Raw genomic sequence first — 21,775 nt, forward strand, 5'->3', positions numbered from 1 at the left:
CTGCAAGAACACAGTATCTGTCAAAACCTGCAGGAGCAAATTTGCAATTTAAGGACAACACCCTCAATTGCATACAAAAGCAATATAATGACAGTTTGTTACGTATTCCTTGGCAAACCACACATTTCACACATTGCAAAATCTGCTGCATTGAGAAATGTGCAATGTGAACAAGTCCAAAGTCCTTGATCAGGTGGTGAATTTACAATTGAATCTGTACCAACTGCTATTCCACTTCCCTCTGCAAGTGCAGAAGCTGAAATCCTTGAGCTATTATCAAACATTGGTTGAGATGTAGATGCTGTAGTTTCAGATATGAGTTGCTCTACTGTTGCCCATTGTTCTAAACGTGACCACTCTATAGCTTTTTCTTTATCTTTTGCACGAATTGCTTCTAATAATGGCATCATATGGTCCTAAAATAACAAATAAGCCTATTTTATAACAATGAAATAAAACTAAAATAGACGAGTATTTAATAGAAAACACATTGTACCTTCATTGGAAACATATCCATTGTTGCAATAAAAATTAATAAGTGAAAATCTGAAACTGCTTCTAGAAATTGTTCTTTGCTAAATTGTTGCATGTAAGAACAAAGTGAGCTAAATTCTTGAATTTGTCCATCGATGAGTCTAAAACCAAATAAAATTGACATCGAAACTATTTTAAAAAACTATAATCTGTTCTATGTACTTTTTTTACATACCTATTTTCAATAAGAAATGGTGTGATATTATTGCTAACATAAAAAGTAAACTGTGGATTAAGTGGCGTGGATGCAGGTATATCTACCAATAAATATTCTACTGGCAAAGGTCTTGCTAGCCTTGACACTTCATTTCCATAAGAATCTTTTTCCTGGAGATCAAACAAAACAAAATATTAAAATGCAAAAAGACGAACATTTCATTGTGATATTTCAATTTTATTACATTTTCCAAAATTATCCTATATTCATATTGTTTCGTTGATATTTGTTATTAGAAATCGCAAATATGCAATGAAAATTGAGATAAATTGTATTGAAAACATTTTGAAAAGACATTCTGTAATAAGTATGTCAACACGTCCCTATACACAGGCAAGTCTGGCAACTTCTGTGACAGAGATAATGTCATAAGGTGCGCTTTACAAATCTGCCGCTAGACATAGAGCGCTGCGATCTACAGGTTAGCGAAAACAATATACGTATAATTATACATCATAGCCGTTTCCCACACAGTATAAGAAGTATAGACCACGCATTCTTTAGAAAAATTGTGATAACAAATATTTGTTTCTAACAGATAGAAAAGGAAAGGGAGATCTAGTTATTTGTCTCTATCTCTTTTTCAACGTATTTTCTCAACACGGTATTTGCAGTCTACACTTATATCTATATATATCTCATAATATGCGACCATGTCCACAACTTATACAATACACAGCGATTGAAGCGCCTTATTGCTTAGCAAATAAATTGAGAATCTTTTGTCCTTCGCTTAAGAGTCTTATTCTCATCACAGGAATTGCCAAACCTCTATACGACCGTGAGGTCGAGTAACATCTAGAGAATTTGATTGGTTGAATTGAAGCAGATATAACTAGATTTTACAAGAAGGATCATGAAGGCAAGTCCATAATACTTGTAATGGTTGGTCGAATGCGCGGCGCAGTGGTAGAAGCCGCAGACGACAAACCGGCACCGTTTGCCACGAGTCGAACCCGAAAGTGTATAAGAAAGAGGAAAGAGGAAGAGAGAAGGAGGAAGGTTTAGGATCGACGAGAGGGGGTAAGATACGGGACGAAGAGAGGAGAGAGCAACAGCGTAAGCGACTAGCGCGCGCTGTGGTGTGTGTCGGTCGGTCGGTCGGTCGTCGCCGCCATGCTAGTGGTTAGTTTAGTGAACCAAACATCATGATGTGGCAAAACGTTCGCACGAGCTAAGACTGAAGTAACGCCGCGTTACCGGCGCGCCGTCGTTATGTTATCCATAATAACTCACGACGTTCGATAAGCGTAAAACACGTAACGTGAAAAAGTACAAAAAAAAAAATATAGCTTTGGTAAAAAGCTCTCGACGACGGCAACTGCGGCGACGAAAAACGTCGGAGTGCTCGCGATTCCTGCGTGCGGAACCGCACAATACTACGTCAATCCCGATGTAAATTAAAGTCCTAAATCGTATATTCGAACAAAAGTTACGGAATAATCATCGTCACGGTATTACGTTAGGAGTGACGAGTGCCAACGATCAGCCTCCATCGCGCGGCAAGGAGACGATCACGAATCGTATACACGGTACGGAACATTTACGCTCCTACAATCCAACGAAAGAAAGAACAAGCAAGAAGCAAAAGAGAAAGAATGAAAAGGAGAGTATGTATGTGTAGTATAATGCGTGCGTGTGCGCGCGCTTGAATGCGTGATAAGGAGAAGGCATATGCTTTCTGTGTAAGTGTGTATTGTGTGTAGACGTGTTCTCTGTGACGCGCGCGCGCGCGCGTGTTGTATGCCATTGTGAGCACGAGAAAAGAGACGAGTGTGCATGCATATGTATGTGAATAAGATAGAAAGAGACAGTGTGAAAGAAGTGTGTAGAGGACTGACAAACGAGAGCGAGAACGAGAGGTAGAGAAAGAAGCAAGCGTGTACGTATAAACACCGAGATGATACGACCGAGAGAACAAACTTAAGTAGAATATTCCCGCGGAATTTGCCTAACACGTAGTAGTCCGCGTTCGAGTCATTTTTAACTTAAACCGTGGACTTGTCACAAGTGGTGACAGCCGTAATATCACGGAAAGTACTCGGCGATAAGCTGCAAGAATCCATATATCATACGGCCGAAGGTTTTATCGGTTACAGCTATTGGTGTTTGAAATATGCTTTGCCAGAACTAAGAAATGTGACCATTCTATATACGTCTACCTCTGTTAGCTGCCTTTCCCCTTAATACGCTTTCCCCGTTAACGAATGGTAAATCCCAAAACTTCGACTGTTCGACCCCCTTACGTTTTGGCGGGATTTTCCACGCATGCGCGTTCTCCCATGAAATGTCATTTTTTACGTATCAGTAGTGTCAGCCAAATTGTTGCATAATAATTTTGATGTTGTAGTCGATGTGTCAGATAAGAGGCTAACCTTCTGAGGACGAGTTCGTGCTTAGAGACAATACAATGAAATAACACGATTGAACCTAATGTGGCGTGTTATGAAACAGTTTTACAGCGCACGAACGAAAAAAAAAAAGGAAAATAGTAGAAAGAGAGGAATCAAGTAAAAGAATTGCGGTTCTAATTTGTATATTGTACTAAGGAATTCGATCTTTCTTTTGTTCCCTTGTTTTGTATTTGGTTAAGAAGAAAAAAAACAAAATGATATGTTTTCGTCGTACATACATACGTTCGATCAAAGAAAAGATATTCCCAAGTTCATTCATGAAATAAATCGCATCGCAATGAACGATTCTAAAACCTTGTATAGAATATATCACAAACAAGAATACATATATATGTACCAATAACGAAATAAATATGTATAAAATATTTGATATTGTTTGAATAATAAAATACGTAGTATGCTTCAATAGTCAACAATTTTCGTAGATAAATTTAAAGACACATTTTATAAAAACTGCGAATTGTATCATGTAAGACAAAGGAGAGAGTGGAACAGAGAAAAAAAGACGAAAAGAAAACATCATGAGTTCAAATGTTGAACCGTTGTTATTAGAAATAGGTATATCAAGCTCGACCTTTATATTATTTTCCTAAATAGTACGACGCATACATATAACGAAACGAACATTTCTTATATGTATACTTTCTTCTAACTCAATCTTTCATAAATTATCTGTGTCCCTTTTCGTATAATTCCGTATAAGATTACAATGATTTAACCAGGTAAAATGGTAGTTTTTGAATATTTCGAATAACGTAAAGGCCTACGATTACAAAGAATAAAAGAATAATTAATGAATAATATTTTATCATTTTCCAGATGCTGGATCCAAGCGTTCTAACGGATTTAGAAGAACTGACGCTTTGCAGTTATTGCAAGCAGAAGTATAACGACGCGGAGCAATGCCCGAAATATCTTAGTTGCAAGCATTACTTTTGCTTGCGTTGCATAGAGAACAATTTATTAAAGGGACGTGAGTTGTTTTGCGCGCATTGCTGGAAGAGGACGGACCTGGGTGATCAAGGACCGGACGCTCTACCGACGCACTCTTCTCTCCTTGTTCTAACGAATAATTTGTCTCACTTAAAAATCACCACGAACAACACATCTGGAAAGACAAATGATAAGGAAAGAAAGGTACAGATAACTTTTCCTTAACGATTTTGGGTTTGTCAGCTGGTTATTTGCATTGTCAGATCATACATAAATGGTAAAGAAAGCATGCAGCTCTGAAGCCATATCAACATAAGTTCTAATAGTAATAGGATTATGTTATAAGGCCTGCAAATAGTTTCCGTTTAAAATATAGGATGTAATTTTAATACTTGAAATTCTTTTTGGAATGGAAAATGGTTATCGGTTTACCATATGAGAATATATTATAATATATAATGTAAAAGAATCATATGAAATGTATGATTATTATAACATTGTTACAGAGTGAGAATTGTCACACGCACGGAATGCCTCTGGCATTGTGGTGTGCGACATGTTGCACTGCACTTTGCAGAGCATGCGCCACTCCACAAGAACACCCAGGTCACCAGATTAAATCGCAAACTGATGCCAAAGAACAACTCATATCCGATGTAAGTTTTAGAATGAGTTTTATTTGCTGGTACATTTGTTGTCGGCATGTATATATACGCAGTTTTGCGCGTATTAAAGAGATATCGGTAGCCGGTACGTGATGTTCGAATTAGAGGAAGAATGCATGTGGATGTGTTTTTTTAGGTTCAATTGGAATTAGTTGCTATGGGAAAGTTATCGACCGAGATTCAAAGACTGGCTATGCAGCAACGAGAATTCTTAATAAAGGTGTTAGAAGCTTGTGTAACGTTAAAAACACATGTTGAGACCGATCTTCAGAATGGCTGGAGTCATTTTCCTGAGATAACGGACGCGCGAGAAACGCTTGGGAAAGCGAAAGCTAGTCTTCAGATGATCGACAGTCCTAACGATGTATACAATTTGCATTCGCAACTCATACTCGAGAAACAAAGATTGCAATCAAAGTACCAAGAAATGATGTTGCAGTGCCAACTCGACGATTTGATTGGTAACTCGGGAGTGGTATTTGATTTTGCGCTATTAAAACAAGCGTTGGCTGGAATTCACACGGGAGAATCGATCGTTTCTCAAGGAACTAGTAATGGCGGTAGATTACCAAATCATTTGGCGGCTTCACAAAATCCGATACTGTTCCTCGCAAATTATTGCATGTCGCAGCTATATTCGAGACATGTAGTTAGTAAGCAACACATGCAAAACGGTTCTATAGAGTATCATTCAAACATGATGCAACCGCAACCAGCACCACCGGGCTCCGTTCATGTACACCAAGGTCCACCGCCGCCGGCAACCCCGCAGCAACTTCTCATTCCACCTGGTTCGCCGTCCGTTAAACCCGTTCCGCCCGCACCTCCAAATGCGATGTTACATCCACAGCAACAATCGACATTTATACCGGAAGGAGTCGGTACTGGTGGCGGAAGTTTGGTAACCGTCCACTCATCCTCTCAACCGCCGTCCAGCGGAATAGCAGCATCTCTTCGAGGACCTTCGAACCCTTATCCTCTGTATTACTTCAACATCGAAGTGAACGGATCTCCGCATGGCCGTATCGTGATAGAAGTGAGGCCGGATGCAGCTCCAAAAATGGCCAAAAATTTTAGTGTTCTGGCGACCGGTGAAGTCGGAGTCGGTTACAAGGGTTGCACGATCTTTCAGTGCTGGGAAGGCGAATCCGTGATTACTGGTGATTTTGAGCTAAACAATGGTCGCGGAGGAAGGAGCATATTCGAGGATGGTTACTTTATGCCGGACGACACGAAATTCCCTGCAGTGAGAGGAGCAGTGGGAATGCGGCGAACGCAAAAGCGACATGATAACCTTGGTATGGTCGGTTCACAATTTCGTATAATACTACAAGAGATGCGCGGATTCACAGGAATCTTTGGCCACGTCGTCGAAGGACTAGAATTAGTCGAGAAGATATCTACATTTGGTGATCAAACGGGCAAGCCTACGAAGAATATTCTAATTACGAAATGCGGTAAATTGTAACGACAACATTATTGCGGTTAGTATACACCGAAGGGTAATCAAGTTCTACCCGTATACTTTACATTATCCCGTTCTAGATAACTGAAGAAAAAAAAGGAAGAAGTTTTACGAGTTCGCGACGGTATCTCTGACGCGTTCGATATAGGGAATGGGGTGTTTAATTAAACAAACAAAACAAAAAAAAAAAGTCACGTATATATAATATCCAACGATAAATGATATTACATGTTGAGAGACACCGTCGCGACCATATATGTAGCTCCATGAATCGCGATGCTCCATATGAGTCACACAATTTAATTAACTATTAACAATAGAATTCTAAAGATATTGAATCTATTTTTAAACGTGGACGCATAAGAGAAGAAAGAAGAAATAAAGATCCATATTTTGCTATTGATTGGGAATCAATATGATTCTGTATCTACAATAACGACGATGATCGATAATACGTACCTCAAGATCGATCGTGATATCGATACGACTTCTAGCTGTACGACATTTGTTTTAGAAGAAGTTCGACGTTTATTTTGGCTATTGGCATATTGCTATGTATAGTTGATATAGAGGGTATCGTACGGGATTTAACAAGTGCCGTGGTTAACGGTGTCGCCCTATGGGCGTTGCTAATGTTTTAGATCATAGGTAGTAAAAACAAAAAGAAGAAAAAAAAAATATCGTGTAGATGAGGAATATTTACGGAAAATGGGATAAACTTGTATGTGTATACACATATGTTCATATATTTGTAAGAAAAAAAAAACAAGCAAACAAACAAGAAAAGAAACAAACAAACGTACAGGCGGGAACTCTCTTTTTTTGTTTTATAATCGAAATACGTGACTTCGTAAAAAGTCAAAAGGTCGTAATTTCATACACGCAGGTCGTTTAGAACGTTGACGGTTAGAACGATACGTCGGTGCGTCAAAGGGCCAATTTTATTTCGTCCGATTAACGATCACGTATCGTTCCGTTTCTTTTTTCAGAGGAGAGAAAAAGGAGCTGAAAGGGAACAAGTAATTGCGCGATGAAACGAGTCGAGGAAAATTGCGGTTCCTATCGGACGACTCAAGGATATACTACTCCCTTTTTGCTCTTTGCTGTGGTCTAGTTGACCGCCGTAAATTAACTGTATTTAAGGTTAGATCTCAAGATGAAAATGTATGCAAGGCCTAACTACTACTATGTAGATTGTAAGCCTCGTCGTCTGATCAGAAAAATACGAACGAAATGAGCGAATATATATTATAAACGAATCATTCCTCGATGCTGTATATCGAAGTACTACGATAATGTAATGCGTTATACTACTCGTCTCAATCCTCGTAAAAGAATCCCATCGTTATGTATCATATTACCATGTACCCGTGTGCGAAGAAACGCGTTGTAAAAGAGTGTTCTGTAAATCGGCGCGTAGAAACAAAAAGCGCACTCACGTATTATAGAAAATTGCACGCCCTCGACGTCGCGGATGCCTTTTTCGAAGAAAGCCTCATTCGATGTTGAACTTGAAAGTTTTAACACTTGTTAATTAGCTAACTCGTCGCGTTTTGCAATGAAGAAAGAAAAGAAAGGGCGGACTCGTTGCATCGCGATGAATGTAAGAATCGCCGTTAGAATTAAATATCACTGCGTAAATACGTACGACGATCGAAGGGTGGTCGAGCTCGAATGAATTTCTCTCGTTTCGGTCGTTGTAAGAAAATAAAAAAAAAACAACCGGGAAACTCAGTCGACACTTTTGAATCTAGATGCGTATAAATTCATGTGTTTACCGAAGCGAGTGAAGCTAGAAGCCCACCTGTATACACAAAATATCCACGCGCGCGCGTATATATATATATAAATATATATATACTACATATATTTTTATGAACGTGATGAGGTAACAACGCATAGCTTGTAATATCGATTCTAACAACCGACGATTTACCTTGCCCCTCGCGTTCGAATTAAACGGTTGAGCGGCTATAATTTTGCGATAAGTTTTTCTCTCGTTTTTTCTTTCCATCTATTATTTTTTTTTCTTTCTCTCTCCCGTGTCCTTTTCTTTTTCTATTCCTCACTCACCCCTTTTTAAGTTAAGGCGTAATCATCTTACATATGAAAATTGAGGTCATTTTGTTTACAGCCTACGGAAGCGCATATCCGTAGTGCACTTGCTTAAACAGTTCTGTTATTTCATTATACATGTACGAAATGAAGTTCGTTACCCAATTTAAATGTACTTTTAATCAATCAATTTTGAGTTATAAACTGTTTCTCTTTCATTCGTGTATACTTTATGCATACCTTCACCTTCCTTAATACTATTAGCATGTAAGATATAATTCAGCAGTGTCATATTTTCATCACAATATGCAAATTCATAATCAAATTTAAAGCTACATTGCCATCTTAATTTCAAGCAGAGGGAATTAATTAAATGTATTTGAATAAAAAATGGATGTACTCACCTTGTAGAAGACATCTGGGACATACTGTTTATCTGTTGATTCAATTACATAGCCCAATTCTGGAGCATCTTTCGTAGGAACCAAGCAGCTATCTCGAACCAATGCCATGCATTGATTGGACACTTGATAACCTTCCATATGAATTTGATTTTTCTCATCACCTATAATCAATATGTACTATTTAATAATTCAGATTTTTTGTGTATATATATACATATATACATCAAAACAAAGCAGTTTGATTAACAATATGATGCAAGTGACTTACCAGTAACACAAACAGTAACAAACTTTGAACCAAAATAATTATTAGGAGAAAAACGACAGGGATTTGGATATTTGTTTTGGAAATACCCAGCCATAATACATTCTTGAGCAGATAAAAAATGACTTTCTATATTTCGAACGTGTTTTACCTGGATAAATTAAACTAATGCTATTAATTAAGGACTTTAGTTTATGAGAAAGAAAAATACAGGTTAGTCGCAGATAAATTTACCGTTCCTTTCTTGATATCGTCAACTATAAGGTCTGTAAAAATCCATCCAACTCTTTTTAAATTAAGTAAATGAGCCAATTCATCCACTACCACTTCTTTTTCATCCGGTAAAAGTCGTATAGAATTTTTTGTACTTTCCTAAAATAATTATGGTTACATTGTAGATTACAAGAATGCTTGTAGATATGATAGTTTTAATATTATTTATTTCTATTAAAGTACCTGTGGTGGCTCGTAAATAGCCGCGACAACAGCTCTAATGCCTAATGGTACATCTGTATGTATTTCGTATCTTCCGTATAAAAATCCAATACGTTGATGACCAGTGCTGCGCCAATAATTGAGAAAGTGTTCAACTAAGCTTGGATTTTCAAACATAACGTTGTCCACGTGACGATAAGTTTGTCGATTCAGGGTAATAGAGCTTGGTTGGCATTTACTACATATACCTCGTGGCCAAGGTGGATGATCTTTACAACCAGTTTTTATACGGCAGTTTATATCTTCTAATTGTATAAACTTCCCCCTATAAAATATTTAAAGGTTGTATATGGAATATTACGTAACATAGAGCTGAACATACCTATCAACTCCAGCAGTGAGTTTCCTGAGATACGAATGAAAAGACAAATGTTTTATATTTTGTTCCTTAAGATAAACTTCATCAAAAGGTTCTAAAGGAGTACAATGAACACAGCATCCATTTGCACCATGTCTACATCTATTAAACGAATTACAACATATTTAATATAATTTTATATACAAAATTTATTTATACTTATATTCACTTACAGTTTTTCATCACGTTTTCTTTGTATTTTACCATCAAGTTTCCATAATTGTTCATCAACGTCTTCCATTGCATTTGATACAGATCGAGAAGCATTGAAAGTATGGTTGCTAGTCTCTGTTTCATCCATTGGTTTTGTTTCTAGTATAGAATAAAGTTAATGTAACATTAAGTTCAACTAATAAGAAAAATGAAGTGATATAATTAAAACCTTGAGAAATATCAATATTGGCAGTACTAGTTGAGGGAGTACTCCACAACTGTGTACTACTCTGAGGAGCCAGATATAACATATCTCCATGAGAAAGATGTGCTCCTGAAATTGTTCTGTTATGAGAAATTGGAAGTTCATTTTTATGATTTCGTTCCTTATAGAGTCCAAATCCAAAAGTATTCAATTCAAAGGCTTTAGAGACCTACAATTTTGAAAAATGAATTAATATTTATATGATTATACACTGTTGTTCCATGATATTAAAAGGACAAACCTTATCATACAATTGAGAAATTGTATCAGACAGATTTACATCTATACGCTTTGTTCCTTCTGAACATTGCACACGTAAGGTCTGTAAACAAATAAATATCTATAATCAAAGATTCATATATATTACATTTCACACATTTCAACATTACATTTACACTTCAATTTAAGTTCATTATAGTACATTTTAAACATTAAAGAATGGTTGTGTGTCAATAACTCCATAAAAGTATTAACATTTCTTACAATAATATTTATTTGTTAAGTAGAAATTAACTTATATAAAAATTTTATTTACAACAAAAAATACATGTATAATAATATCAGATAAATAAATATAAAAAAAACATTATTTGGTGTAAGAAATATTGTATGGATATAATATTTCAATATATATTTGCAATTTATTTATAAACATAGAAACTTATATAGAAAAATAAATATTCAGATATGAAAAACAAATATTAGAGCAATATTTATTAAAAACGCATTTATTAGATTAAATTTTCAATACAGTATATTTTTTAGTGTATCATCATTGTAAATTTTCAAAAACCATAAAAGGAAAACAAAGGAATAAGATTAAGGAATAAGATATCTGGGAACTTTTAGTAAGTTACACGTTACTACATGAATTGTAAAATTTTCGAAATTTCTGAAACGAATGACCTATTTTATTAATAAAACGTTGTTCCGTTTCAATCAAGCGGTCTATACGGATTAATTGGTTGAGGTTAATCATTTAATAGTAGGGTAACTTACAATTTGCCTAGACTTTGACATTTCGCCGGTCTCAATGAAGCATCAGCTGTTCAATCCGTGTTTAACTTGCTCGCTCGTAACGTAACACAGTATTGCTAAAATCCCTAGTAAGTGAAAGAAAATTGTTGAGTCAACATCTAGTATCCTAACCTCTTTGCATGATTTTGCAAATATTAATAAAATATTGCAAGATATGGTGTTTTTCCATCACTTTCATTATCGTGTCGGTTGTTTCCCTCTTTAAAATTTCTTTATACACATGATGTGTAAAATTTACGATTTAACGTCAAGGAGAGATATTTGCTCACCAGTAAAATTTCAGTAGAATTTCAGCGATCGCGCACTATTCTTTTAACGTTAGATAGCGTCTTTTAACGGTAGATTTACAAACACGGGACTTCGAATACAGATTAGGTAAGTTTCTGTCTAAAAAAATAATGTTATTACACGCTTTTCGATGTTGTATGTATGCACCCTATTTTCCCCACACGAACGAACACGAGAGCAATGTCAGTTATTAACTTCTTAATCCGTACAAAGATAAATTTGGCAGCCAGATGTTGCAATCTTATTTTATTTTTCTTGTTTATTTTCTCTTCCTTTTTCTGTGGTTGTGACTTTATAATGCGAAAAAAAACGGAACGCGTCTCCTGTGTTTTTTGAGTCACCCCGTATTTGCTGAGTAATGTCTTCCCCTGATATTCGAAACTGTTTCGTGTTATAGTATTGGCTCTCTTGCATTTATTTTCCCAACACTTTCACTTACGCGGATTTCTTTTGAATGTCAAAAAACAGCACGCGACATAAGTGACATTGCGAAATAATACGATGTATATCCGTGCTATTTCATTTTAAATGGTTGAATTATAAAGATGGGAATCGTAGAACAGCGACACAGGTTGTTGAACCGATCGTAAATTGGTATCCGGTCATGGCCACGGTGGCGGTGGTTGCCAATTACCAGGTGATCGTCTTCGATTATAAATAAAATAAACATTACTGTTTTATCTTTGATTTAATTTTATAACGGTTATTACAAAAATGTACGATGAAAAGGGACGACGAATAGTATGGTTATCAAACTAAGATCAGTAACTTATTGGACTGATAAGATTTTTATGTATTTAGATCTCCAGGTTATTTTTTAACTATGAAAGATTAAAAAGTGGTGGATTAATGTCTAAGTTAAATTTTCTTGAGAAAATATACATGTATGTATATTATAGTGTACGAAAAAAATACCAAGTGTTGTATTTTGTACAGGAATTTATACAAATCTTGCGCACCATGAAATGAATAATATCCGTATATCAATTGTCATTTTCATTCACATGTTTTTATTATTTTCTTTTTTGTAAATTAAAACAGCATGTATTATATCTTCCAATAAAAACAAGATTTCATTCTTAAAAATAATGTGCATATTTTATTCCAAACTAATAAATATTAATATATGATGTATTTAATCGAATATTTTGGTTTAGGTTATATTACCTAAATGTTAGGTTATAGCACGGTTGTACTGTACGGTCATACAGATTTCGAAACTCCAGTAGAGGGGATAAGGCTCTTAGGCGACCAGAGAATGTTTCTCAAGTAAGGCGCTTCAATCGATTTGTTGGACTTCGTCATACAGTGCGCCCTGTACCTGCAATTTGCAACACGACCGTGTCTGTAATTGAACTTTATTCTATTATATAAATCTACATTTATGTAAATAACATTCTTCTGTAGTACATGAAATACTGTATATCAAAGAAATTGAAGAAGGTTATGGAAAGTAATTTAGCTTCTATTCTTTATCTTCAATGGTAAGGATGACAAAGGTGGCGTTAGATGCAAAAGTTTAACAGTCGGTCTCAGCGCTATGGTCTCGATGGACAGCGGCCGATTTGTAAAGTATCTCTCTCGATATTAGGAGTCTTATCCCCACCACAGGAGTTTCCAACTTATGTTTACGATCGTCCAACGTGGACAGTTTCGTCAAGTTTCGTTTATGTTTTGGATATGATATATTTATGAGTGCCTAGAGTTGTTTATATGTTCATGTTCATTAGTATTTGATACATATGGTGGATCCTATAATATCAGATAAACAATTATAACTTGAACAGAAATATAATTTGAAAATGAAGAGATCACACTCAAAGACGAAAGAGACGAGAGAAGATTATAGACATTCGAGAGATTCTGATCGAAGTCGAGATCGAGATAAAACTCGTGAGCGTAACCGTGATCGTGATCAGGAACGTGATCGAGATCATTATTATTACGAGAATAGGAATAATAGAAAGAATGTTTCTCATAGGAGAAATCGTGATTTCGAAGAAACCAATAGAGAAGAGCGGTCATACGAACGACACAAATTAAGGAAAGTAAAAGATCATCGGGAGGCAAAGGAAAATAAAAAAATGCCAGAAAGAAATAAGATTACAGATAAAGAAATGGAAAAAGGAGAAACAAATGCTTCGGATGAAGCAAGACAAAATCGAACAGTTGATCTTTTAACATCAAGAACAGGTGGTGCTTATATACCACCTGCAAAGTTACGAATAATGCAAGCTGAGATTACTGATAAATCAGGAGCTGCATATCAACGCATTGCATGGGAAGCCCTAAAAAAATCTATACATGGTTATATTAATAAAGTTAACGTCAGTAATATTGGACTTATAACTCGAGAACTTTTAAAAGAAAATATTGTTAGAGGTAGAGGTTTGCTCGCTAGATCTATCATACAAGCTCAAGCAGCATCACCAACCTTTACATCTGTTTATGCAGCCCTCACTGCAATTATTAATTCTAAGTTTCCAAATATAGGAGAATTAATATTAAAACGTCTAGTAATACAGTTTAAACGTGGTTTTAGAAGGAATGACAAACCTTTGTGTATATCTTCTGGGACATTTATAGCACATTTGGTAAATCAAAGAGTAGCACACGAGATTGTGGCTTTAGAAATTTTGACTTTATTAGTGGAAACACCAACAGATGACTCAGTAGAAGTAGCAATAGCATTTTTAAAAGAATGTGGCATGAAATTAACAGAAGTTTCTAGAAAGGGTATTGAGGCTATATTCGAAATGCTAAGAAATATATTACATGAAGGACAATTAGATAAACGAGTTCAATATATGATTGAAGTTATATTTCAAGTTAGAAAAGATGGATTCAAGGATCATGAAGCAGTTCCAGAAGAACTTGATCTCGTAGAAGAAGAGAATCAATTTACTCATTTAATAACATTAGATGAAGCAACAGATTCTCAAGATATATTAAATGTATTTAAGTTTGATGCAGAATACATTAATAATGAAGATAAATATAAAGAACTAAGTAAAGAAATATTAAATTCAGATGTCAGTGGTTCAGAAAGTGAAGAAGAAGATGACGAAGAAGAAAGTTCTGACGAAGATAGTACTGCTGTGGCAGAAGGGAAAGAAGACATAATAGTAGATAACACAGAGACAAATCTAACTGCACTCAGAAGAACAATATATTTAACAATACATTCATCGCTTGATTTTGAAGAATGTGCACACAAATTAATGAAAATGCAACTAAAACCTGGTCAAGAAACTGAACTCTGTCATATGTTCTTAGATTGTTGTGCAGAAATGAGAACATATGAAAAATTCTTTGGATTGTTGGCTGGTCGGTTTTGTGCCATTAATAAGATGTATGTCACACCATTTGAGCAAATTTTTCAAGACTCATATCATACAATACACCGTCTAGATACAAATAAATTGCGTAATGTATCAAAGTTTTTTGCTCATTTACTATTTACTGATTCTATATCGTGGGAAGTATTATCTTGTATAAAATTAACCGAAGAGGATACAACAAGTTCCAATAGGATATTTATAAAAATTTTGTTTCAAGAACTTTCTGAATACATGGGACTATCTAAACTTAATCAACGTGTGAAAGATGTTACGTTAAAACATGCTTTTGAAGGGTTGTTTCCCAGAGATGACCCTAAGAACACACGTTTTGCAATCAATTTCTTTACATCCATTGGTTTGGGTGGTCTCACAGACGATTTAAGGGAACATTTAAAATCTCATCCAAAACCTGTCATAATTCCAGTATTAGAACAAAAAAGTGAGAGTGCTTCTGATTCTTCTGCAGATTCTTCTCTTTCTAGTTCAAGCGAATCATCGTCATCTTCAAGCTCTTCAACTAGTTCAAGTTCTAATGATTCTGATGTATCTTCGGATGAAGATATGAAAAAAGGAAAGAAAAAATTGAAAAAAGAACAAAGAAAGAAACAAATGACGAAAGAAAATAAAAAGAAACATAAGAAAAAAGAGAAAGTTAAGAAAATGAAAAAGGTCAAATGAAATTTGTACATAATAAATTAAGTGATAAATCTCTTATAGCCTCAATGTACATTTTCAGATTTGTTTCTAACTTTACCAATATAGTTATGATTAGATTGCGGATAGCTCTTACAGTCTAATTAATATGGTAGTAGAGTCTCATTATTATGTGTGTACATATGTTCTCATAATATTTTTTAATCTGAATAAATATATTTTTACCAATAATTCTACATGTATTTAATCTAGTATTTGGATATACAGTTACATTCATTATATCAATGTTTAAGACGTTATAAACATCTTTTTTTTATTACAATTTTATTTATTGTACATTTACCAAATCTTCTCATAGCAATAAAGATTGTATGATATAAAAGATAAAGGTAAATGAAAAACTTATAAATAAATATAAGAAAATAATTTTTATTTTGTGTAAAGTTTTTAAAATGATTTTAAGAAAATTTAACATCATATAAAATATAACTTATACAATTTTTACGATCTGTTTCAAAATAACCTGTTAATTGTAAAATTTGTTATAAAAGAATTCTAAGAAATTATTTTCTGTAACTATATTTCGTTTCTTAAAATAATACAATTTTGTTCCAAGAACCGCTTTTGCACATTAACTAGAGGGGCAATAATATTTATACCAATATATTTATACAAAACTTCTTTCTGTTTCATTCGTACAGATTTACTTAAAAAATATTGCCTATAATACAAATTTATGTTATTTATTACGAATATTAAATTTTCTTATTTAGAATAATTTTACCAACACCGACACAATGAATGCGTCAAGTGTGCAATGCTTGTTAAGTTCGCCCTGACAATGAACGCAGACTACATGTACGTCTATCCGTGTATGTATATAGTGTATAGTAACAAAAATAACCCTTGTATTCAAAAACAAATCAATAATGGTCTTCGCTACAATTTGAAAATAATTTGGAAACATTTATATATATTCCATACATAATATACAGTTATATTATATAAAAATATAATCAAATAAAATTTATAAACCAATGTTTATCTCCATTAAAAAGAAAGTATTTGGTATTTCTACAGGTTTTTTGAGAAAGTGTTGAAAGAACAGTCGTTTCAGAGAAAAATGCCATGCTATTTGAAAAAAAGAAATATACTCCTAGAAACCTAGAAATCTAGGTCATTGATGACCCACGTTTTTCTAAGTTTTTTAAAATGATTAAAATACGGTAAATTCCACGGACTAACAAATTTTTAACAATGTAAATGATTTATATAACATTTTCAGAAAAAACAGGCAAATACAATATAATATTTTACAAAAATTATTTTTTATGGTATAGTATATTTCAATCTATTGTGACTGTCAGTGAAAAATATATAAAACTGTGTGTGGCAGTCAACCAATGTGTTAAAATGCGACTTTTGGAGTATTAATGTATTGTGTTATTGGCCGTGATGCCGGTAGGCAGGCGCTGCCTTCGCGCGATGACCCTCTTACCTCTTTACCGTTTCTTCCTGGCAAGTACGACTACCGCGCCGTGTCTCCACACTGGTCTGTAACTCTGGCGAACATTTCGCCGCGATCAGTTGCATTTGCTAGCCAGTAGCTACCAAGCAGGAGGTGTACATCTCATTTGTGCTGTATCATCATCCAATACCAATTTTGGTTGGATCATTTTGACGTACCAACGTCAAGTGATCCTACCTTTTACTCCTTTGATCGATTACCTTTCTATTATCCCTAGTTGACATTATCCTGATAATCTATCCACCTGTTAGTAGATTATCGTCAATGAAATATCGTGAATGAAAACAAGAAGATAGGTAAGACATTTTTTAATCGCTTTCTAGTTTCTTTACTTAGATTCTCGCTTATTAGTTAACCCTATAGTTCGTTCAAATTTCATCTAGTTATTTTTAAGCTTATATTTAATTTAGCTTTTAAACGTGTATTTTTAGCTTTACATTTGTGTTTTGTATGATGTATGATATAGAGATGTAGATAATTTGCGTTAGAAATGTGTGGAAATTTTAAATAGTATAGATACACGTATTTGATCAAACTTTTAACAGTGTTTTGTTTATCATATATATGTGAGGATCTTGAAAGAATACCGCGTTTGTAAAAGCCGCGTAATCAATGAGTTTAAACGTGTTCATGCCAGTCCGTCATGTATTGCTGATTCATCTCAGGATGATGATATATTGAATCTATTATGTGTAATCATCGAGCATGAAAAGTACGTGATTAAAATCTCTCTATTTTTATAATTTCACTATCCATTCATCGGATATATATATATATATTTCTGATAGGAACTATCAAATTATTATAAATAAATTCCTTATTGAGTATTGTATTCGAATATATTACTGCAATAAATATGGCTTAAAACAGCATTAAGTATACTTTTTTATGTACGAATATGAAAAATAGGAATATGAAAAATTATTTCTAGCGTATTAAGAACTGTACGTTAGCTATCGGATAGTAACTTGCCAACAAGCTTTTATTACAAAATTTACATATAAATGAATAAATATCGCCATAGATTTACGTATGTTATATCGGTCGTGAAAAATAACAATAAGATCAGGTGGTCTAATATTTTTAGCCGGTAGTGTAGATGTGAATTGATCTTGCGCACACTGTGCGCTCCATCTAATGCGGGATGAGAAAAGTGTCAGCCGCGAAACAAGGCTTCTAAACTTGTCTATCAAAGTGAATGACTTCAGTTCTATAGGGCAATCAATATACATATTTAAGTACGTTTTGTACTTGTTACATCCATTAGAGCGAGTATAAGAAGATACGTGCAGGAAGGTTTAAATAATGTTCGACGTTCAGCGATTTACGAGACTCGTTCACGACCATGACTTTTCTCACTCGACTGTGACAAAAGCTGAAGCGTCGATTTAATTAGATGGTTTTTTTGATTGGTCGGTGATTTTGTACTGACCAATCAGATTCGATTTTCATTTGTTTGACGTGATAGCACATTCTCGATCATAAGATACGATATGATCTTATCAATGATACGAAAGTTTACGCGGGAAATATATACCGATCGAACAATCTATGAAATAATTATTGCTGGTCGCAGACTTTTGTGTAAATTTATATTTTTATAAATACAAGTAAAGAAATAGAATTTAGATAGAGATTTGTTTCACATTTAATGTATTTCTGCATCTTTGAATTTCGCATAAATGCATACAAATCTGCAATCTGATTATTATTAACTCTGCCGTTCTTCTCATTTCTGTGTGATTCGAAATTAACGTTATATTTCAATAGAAGTTATTAAAATATAGCTAGCTTTTAAATATTTGATTTTAGTATTCAATGTAATGTTACTACTTCTTGTGTATTCTACGTGTTTTCTGAATAAAGTATTCCAAAAAAGGAAGATATCTGGAAAGATACAAACATGAAGACGAAGTAAGGAGAACAACAGAGTTAGATAAAGAATTTGTACGTACTTCTTTATGTACTTGCTGATATTGAAATTATTTATTAGATATTTTTTTTTAATGAAATCTCGTTTGTTCGAAATGAGTATTTTTATCCATTTCTGTTACAGTTAGGCAAGATGGAAAACGCGGAAGATGTGAAGACAACCGTGGAACTATATATCTATGACCTTACAAAGGGCATCGCCTCTATGATGTCTAGACTCGTCATCGGTAAATTAAAATATCTCTTAGACAAGTGTGATGCATGGTGTTTTGGCATCGAAATGTAACAAAATGATGAATGATTATTACCAAGAAAAATATGAATTACTGGCCTCGTTCGTACCACCTAGGCCGTGTTGTGCGTTATTTAAAGGTACATTTCAGCGTCTTCTTCTAGTTCGTGCGAGGTAAACAGGAACAACTGGGTATTTTTGAGTCATAAATATAAAAAACGACATGCGCAAAATCCAATTCTCTATTTATTAAAAATACACACGGATCACAACCGAATGATGTAACCGATGACAAAATTGATGAATAATTTATTGTCAATGATTCTTCAATGAATAATCCATGAATGAAAATATTGCTTAGGAAAACTAACAATTAACGATTATGAAAATATTTTGTGTTATTAACACGTGACTTGTGAATTTTATAAAATGACAGTAGTATAAGTATTCTATTAGTTTAATAATTGCAATAATTAAAACTTTTATTTTGTTTCCAGTAAAGAGTATTAAACTTGAAATGAGCTCCATATTCTAAAAAACTACAAATTTCCTTTATAGTTGGGTTATTAATAACGAATAAACGATTAAAGCAAATTCGACAAATACGCCAAAAGTTATCTTAGAATAGAGGAATTAAAAACTGCACCGTGCAATCTTAGGAATCGAAGCAATTTAAAGAGGAACAATCATAGAAATGAAACGAATCGTAGGGCAAAGGTAACTTGGCACAGACGTGTTCGTCATTGGGACCGTCATTAGATTTGTTGTTTCGTGTGATCTTAATTTATTCTAAATTTGGGATACTGAACACAGCGCTGTGAGAACATTTATAGTCAACATCCTCGTTGTTTTCAAATTTGTACGCCTATTACCTCTCATTATTTTCCTCGTTATTTTATTATTTCTTTTGCTAACTGTTCTATTCTCATAAATTATGATCGTTCATTATTCATTATTTTTCAGTAAAATTAAGTTCGTGTCATATTACAAACAATCTTCTTATTGTCGCACAATCTCATATCTTGATGAGGCTAACGATAAGATGTAATATCCAATGAGGAATTATCAATGGAAAGTAAGGTGAAACAGAAAGCTCAAAGAATCTATTTGAAGAAAATTTGGGCGCATGTTGCGGTACAATGCGGAAGTAACGAGAAGAAGGAAGGGAGAAAGCGCTCGATTCGAACGAAATTCCACGGAAAAGTTGTAAAATACAACATACGCACACGTGTCTCCGCGAGGCGTTTACGTCATGTATCCAAGGTTCGTTCGCCACTCACGATTAGTCGCCGAGCTTGCGGATCTATTTTCAGAAGCCACTACTTGTAATTGTTCGCGAGCTTGGTATTTCACACTGCACGCGATTCTCCTTACAAACAAATAAATACGCGGTTTGTAGTCTTATCTACGCAGAGTACTGGAAAACGAATCATAAGAACGAAGTTCAGGGACTGAAAGCGGGAATGAAGAATGTTTAACGTTACGTGTTGCAGATGTACCGTGAAAATAATAAAACGGAGGCCAGACAATACGGAATAACAACAAAGGAGAATAACGATGTTCGTTAAATCGACTAAAAGAGCGCACAATGAAACGAAATTCATTTTGCAATTTATTTCTCTTTTGTTAGTCAATAGATGTGTAAACGTATCGCAGTTATGGATCAGAAATATGTTCATATTTTCGTACTATATTTCGTTCTTTGAATTTCTTCGATACTTACCGAAACTCCAGAATAATTAATTGAGCTAGAGTTAAACGAACTATTAAATATTTTTCATATTTATCGCGATAGGTTTGTAGGCTACTATGTTATGAAATAGAGTTTGTTTCTCTTTGTATTTGACATAAACGAAATATCAGTGTTACGTAATAATTTCAAAGAAATATACTTCGTTTAACTGTATTTAACGTATTGGAAGTTTGTTCTTAAATTAACGGAAAGTCAATGAGAATTAGTTAGGATCGGCGGAATGTTGCATAATCTCTGAAAGTGGTGAATTGTCGAGCCGGACGGCTGTAGCAGCTATTTCTCGCGGTTATTTCACCACGACGACCCTCCCAGAAACGCGTTGCAATAAGATAATCGCGGATGTGCTTAGCTATTCCCGCGATGAGAAACTAGGTCGAAGGAGACTCGAGCCGACGATTACGAGCCCGAACCTCGTCCAAGCAAACTGAGATTGTACTTTTACGAAGCGAATTTATGCGGCAAGGACTTGGCGCGATATTATCGTATCGCACGAAGAGTTCGTTGGTCCTTGAGCAGTATTATTTACCGCGATCTACGAGTTCACTTGGCCATATCGATGCCAAAACACAAGTATCTTTGCATCGATGTAACTGATATCGTAAATTCTGTCCCTGATACAACTAACTTTGTGCAGCACGTAAATTAAAATAACGATTAATATTTTCTTTTCTATAATATTTATTTTCTTAATATAATCTTTCTCGTTCCTGAGGCATATTATAGTAAAAAAGACTCTTAAAACTGTTTCCTATGTTATCACATTTTATAATACTTATACGTATTTGA

At 34.5% G+C, this 21,775-nt stretch overlaps 4 protein-coding genes across 10 annotated transcripts in view; 3 read left to right on the forward strand and 1 right to left on the reverse strand.

Moving 5' to 3' along the window:
• Positions 1 to 11,622, reverse strand: LOC117213171 (nuclear protein localization protein 4 homolog). Its single transcript, XM_033458528.1, has 13 exons — positions 11,531 to 11,622; positions 11,223 to 11,326; positions 10,465 to 10,545; positions 10,188 to 10,392; positions 9,979 to 10,117; positions 9,770 to 9,907; positions 9,409 to 9,712; positions 9,187 to 9,324; positions 8,956 to 9,103; positions 8,688 to 8,848; positions 710 to 861; positions 497 to 635; positions 1 to 416 (listed from the first exon to the last, which is right to left on the reverse strand). The coding sequence occupies exons 2-13, from the start codon at positions 11,241 to 11,243 to the stop codon at positions 99 to 101; spliced, it is 1,944 nt and encodes a 647-aa protein (XP_033314419.1). The 5' UTR covers positions 11,244 to 11,326; positions 11,531 to 11,622; the 3' UTR covers positions 1 to 98.
• Positions 1,756 to 8,501, forward strand: LOC117213176. Of its 4 annotated transcripts, none has more exons than XM_033458557.1 (4): positions 1,756 to 1,774; positions 3,985 to 4,302; positions 4,605 to 4,754; positions 4,900 to 8,501. In XM_033458557.1, the coding sequence occupies exons 2-4, from the start codon at positions 3,985 to 3,987 to the stop codon at positions 6,229 to 6,231; spliced, it is 1,800 nt and encodes a 599-aa protein (XP_033314448.1). In that variant the 5' UTR covers positions 1,756 to 1,774; the 3' UTR covers positions 6,232 to 8,501. The 4 variants fall into 4 exon arrangements, with proteins under 4 accessions (XP_033314448.1, XP_033314431.1, XP_033314444.1 ...); XM_033458540.1 differs by lacking the exon at positions 1,756 to 1,774 and adding an exon at positions 1,812 to 2,283; XM_033458553.1 differs by lacking the exon at positions 1,756 to 1,774 and adding an exon at positions 2,350 to 2,633.
• Positions 11,549 to 21,775, forward strand: part of LOC117213205 — a 16,679-nt gene continuing 6,452 nt past the window's right edge. Inside the window, exons 1-2 of one of the 4 annotated variants that reach the window (XM_033458564.1) lie at positions 11,549 to 11,636; positions 19,129 to 19,231. In XM_033458564.1, coding sequence (XP_033314455.1) covers positions 19,138 to 19,231 — 94 coding nt within the window. In that variant the 5' untranslated portion in view covers positions 11,549 to 11,636; positions 19,129 to 19,137. Of the gene's footprint in view, positions 11,637 to 17,066; positions 17,369 to 19,128; positions 19,232 to 21,775 lie in introns of those variants that run through there. The other 3 variants (XM_033458561.1, XM_033458582.1, XM_033458573.1) reach the window with 3 other exon arrangements.
• On the forward strand, positions 12,813 to 15,775 carry LOC117213148 (pre-mRNA-splicing factor CWC22 homolog). The gene has a single exon (XM_033458502.1). The coding sequence runs from the start codon at positions 13,352 to 13,354 to the stop codon at positions 15,566 to 15,568; it is 2,217 nt and encodes a 738-aa protein (XP_033314393.1). The 5' UTR covers positions 12,813 to 13,351; the 3' UTR covers positions 15,569 to 15,775.

The sequence above is a fragment of the Bombus bifarius genome, unplaced genomic scaffold, assembly GCF_011952205.1.
Source record: "Bombus bifarius isolate JDL3187 unplaced genomic scaffold, Bbif_JDL3187 scf7180000007970, whole genome shotgun sequence".
Classification (NCBI taxonomy): domain Eukaryota; kingdom Metazoa; phylum Arthropoda; class Insecta; order Hymenoptera; family Apidae; genus Bombus; species Bombus bifarius.

Coding starts and splice junctions, on each gene's coding strand:
- LOC117213176 (XM_033458557.1), top strand. CDS start 3,985: ATGCTGGATCCAAGCGTTCTAACGGATTTAGAAGAACTGACGCTTTGC. Junction 4,303..4,604: donor CAAATGATAAGGAAAGAAAG/GTACAGATAACT, acceptor ACATTGTTACAG/AGTGAGAATTGTCACACGCA. Junction 4,755..4,899: donor AAGAACAACTCATATCCGAT/GTAAGTTTTAGA, acceptor GTGTTTTTTTAG/GTTCAATTGGAATTAGTTGC.
- LOC117213148 (XM_033458502.1), top strand. CDS start 13,352: ATGAAGAGATCACACTCAAAGACGAAAGAGACGAGAGAAGATTATAGA.
- LOC117213171 (XM_033458528.1), bottom strand. CDS start 11,243: ATGTCAAAGTCTAGGCAAATT. Junction 10,546..11,222: donor TGTCAAAGTCTAGGCAAATT/GTAAGTTACCCT, acceptor ATTTGTTTACAG/ACCTTACGTGTGCAATGTTC. Junction 10,393..10,464: donor TTTCTCAATTGTATGATAAG/GTTTGTCCTTTT, acceptor TCAAAATTGTAG/GTCTCTAAAGCCTTTGAATT.